Genomic DNA, 1,094 nt, shown 5'->3' with positions numbered 1-1,094 from the left:
TAACAGCAACAGGCCCTCGGACATCCCTTCAAGATTCTCCGGATCCCAGTCTGGCACCCCGCCCAGTTTAACCATCACGGGGGTCCAAGCCGAGGACGAGGCTGTCTATTACTGTGTTGGCTGGGAAGGCAGCAGCAGTGGCTATGGTGTCCTGCTCCAGTGAGTAATGGGTAGTGAGACATGGGCTCCAAAATCAGATGTATGGTTTCAGCTCTTCTCCAGCGTGGCCAATCTGAGTTATGGATGTCAATCTGGGCAGGTTTCTGTGCCCTCTGCACGACCATGCCTATGAATGACCTGCCTTTTGCGTCCCAGAACAATGGAGGTGACTTTGTGGCTGCGGACAATAGTCTGGGTCCCTACAAATTTGACCATGTGACCTTATCAGCCACCCCAGTGCCTCTTGCTGCTGATGACCATGTCCTCCTGCTGCTGCCAGAGCTGCCTGTGTGCTGCAATATGTTGGACTGGGCTCTGCTCCCCCGAATATGCCTGTGACTGTGTCCAGACTTGATCAGCTCTGACTGTGGCTTTCCCTGGGTGGGGCTGTGCTGATGGGGCACTGGCTGACCCCCATCCTCTCCCCTCTCTCCTCTTCCTCTCCAGGTTCCCTGGTCCAGGCAGCACTGACTCAGCAGCCGTCCTCGTTTTCAGCGAACCCAGGAGACACCGTCAAGATCACCTGCACTGGGAGTAGCAACAACTACTATGGCTGGTACCAGCAAAAGGCACCTGGCAGTGTCCCTGTCACTGTGATCTATAGCAATGACAAGAGACCCTCGGACATCCCTTCGCGATTCTCCGGATCCCAGTCTGGTACCACGGGCACGTTAACCATCACTGGGGTCCAAGCCGAGGACGAGGCTGTCTATTACTGTGGTAGCTGGGACAGCAGCAGCAGTACTAGTGTCACAGTGAAACAGAGCAATGGGGAAGCGATAAAAAACTTCCCCACATCGTAGGAGCCAATTAAAAGTCTCTACTCTCCCTGCTGGATGGTGGGATACGCGCGCCCTATGGCCCTGCCCTTTCTGTCCCCTTGAGCCCAAGGTCTGCAGCTGCCCCTGCTCATCTGGGATGGGGATGTGCAGCTC

At 55.8% G+C, this 1,094-nt stretch overlaps 1 protein-coding gene across 1 annotated transcript in view; it reads left to right on the top strand.

Moving 5' to 3' along the window:
• Positions 1-282: 282 nt before the first annotated feature.
• Positions 283-1,094, top strand: part of LOC104273511 — a gene marked incomplete at its 3' end in the record, with an annotated part of 1,419 nt that continues 607 nt past the window's right edge. Inside the window, exons 1-2 of the mRNA XM_009868860.1 lie at positions 283-349; positions 607-906. Coding sequence (XP_009867162.1) covers positions 283-349; positions 607-906 — 367 coding nt within the window. The remainder of the gene's footprint in view (positions 350-606; positions 907-1,094) is intronic.

Source organism: Apaloderma vittatum, unplaced genomic scaffold (assembly GCF_000703405.1).
Source record: "Apaloderma vittatum isolate BGI_N311 unplaced genomic scaffold, ASM70340v1 scaffold23264, whole genome shotgun sequence".
Classification (NCBI taxonomy): domain Eukaryota; kingdom Metazoa; phylum Chordata; class Aves; order Trogoniformes; family Trogonidae; genus Apaloderma; species Apaloderma vittatum.
This window is presented reverse-complemented; position numbering and strand designations above follow the sequence as displayed.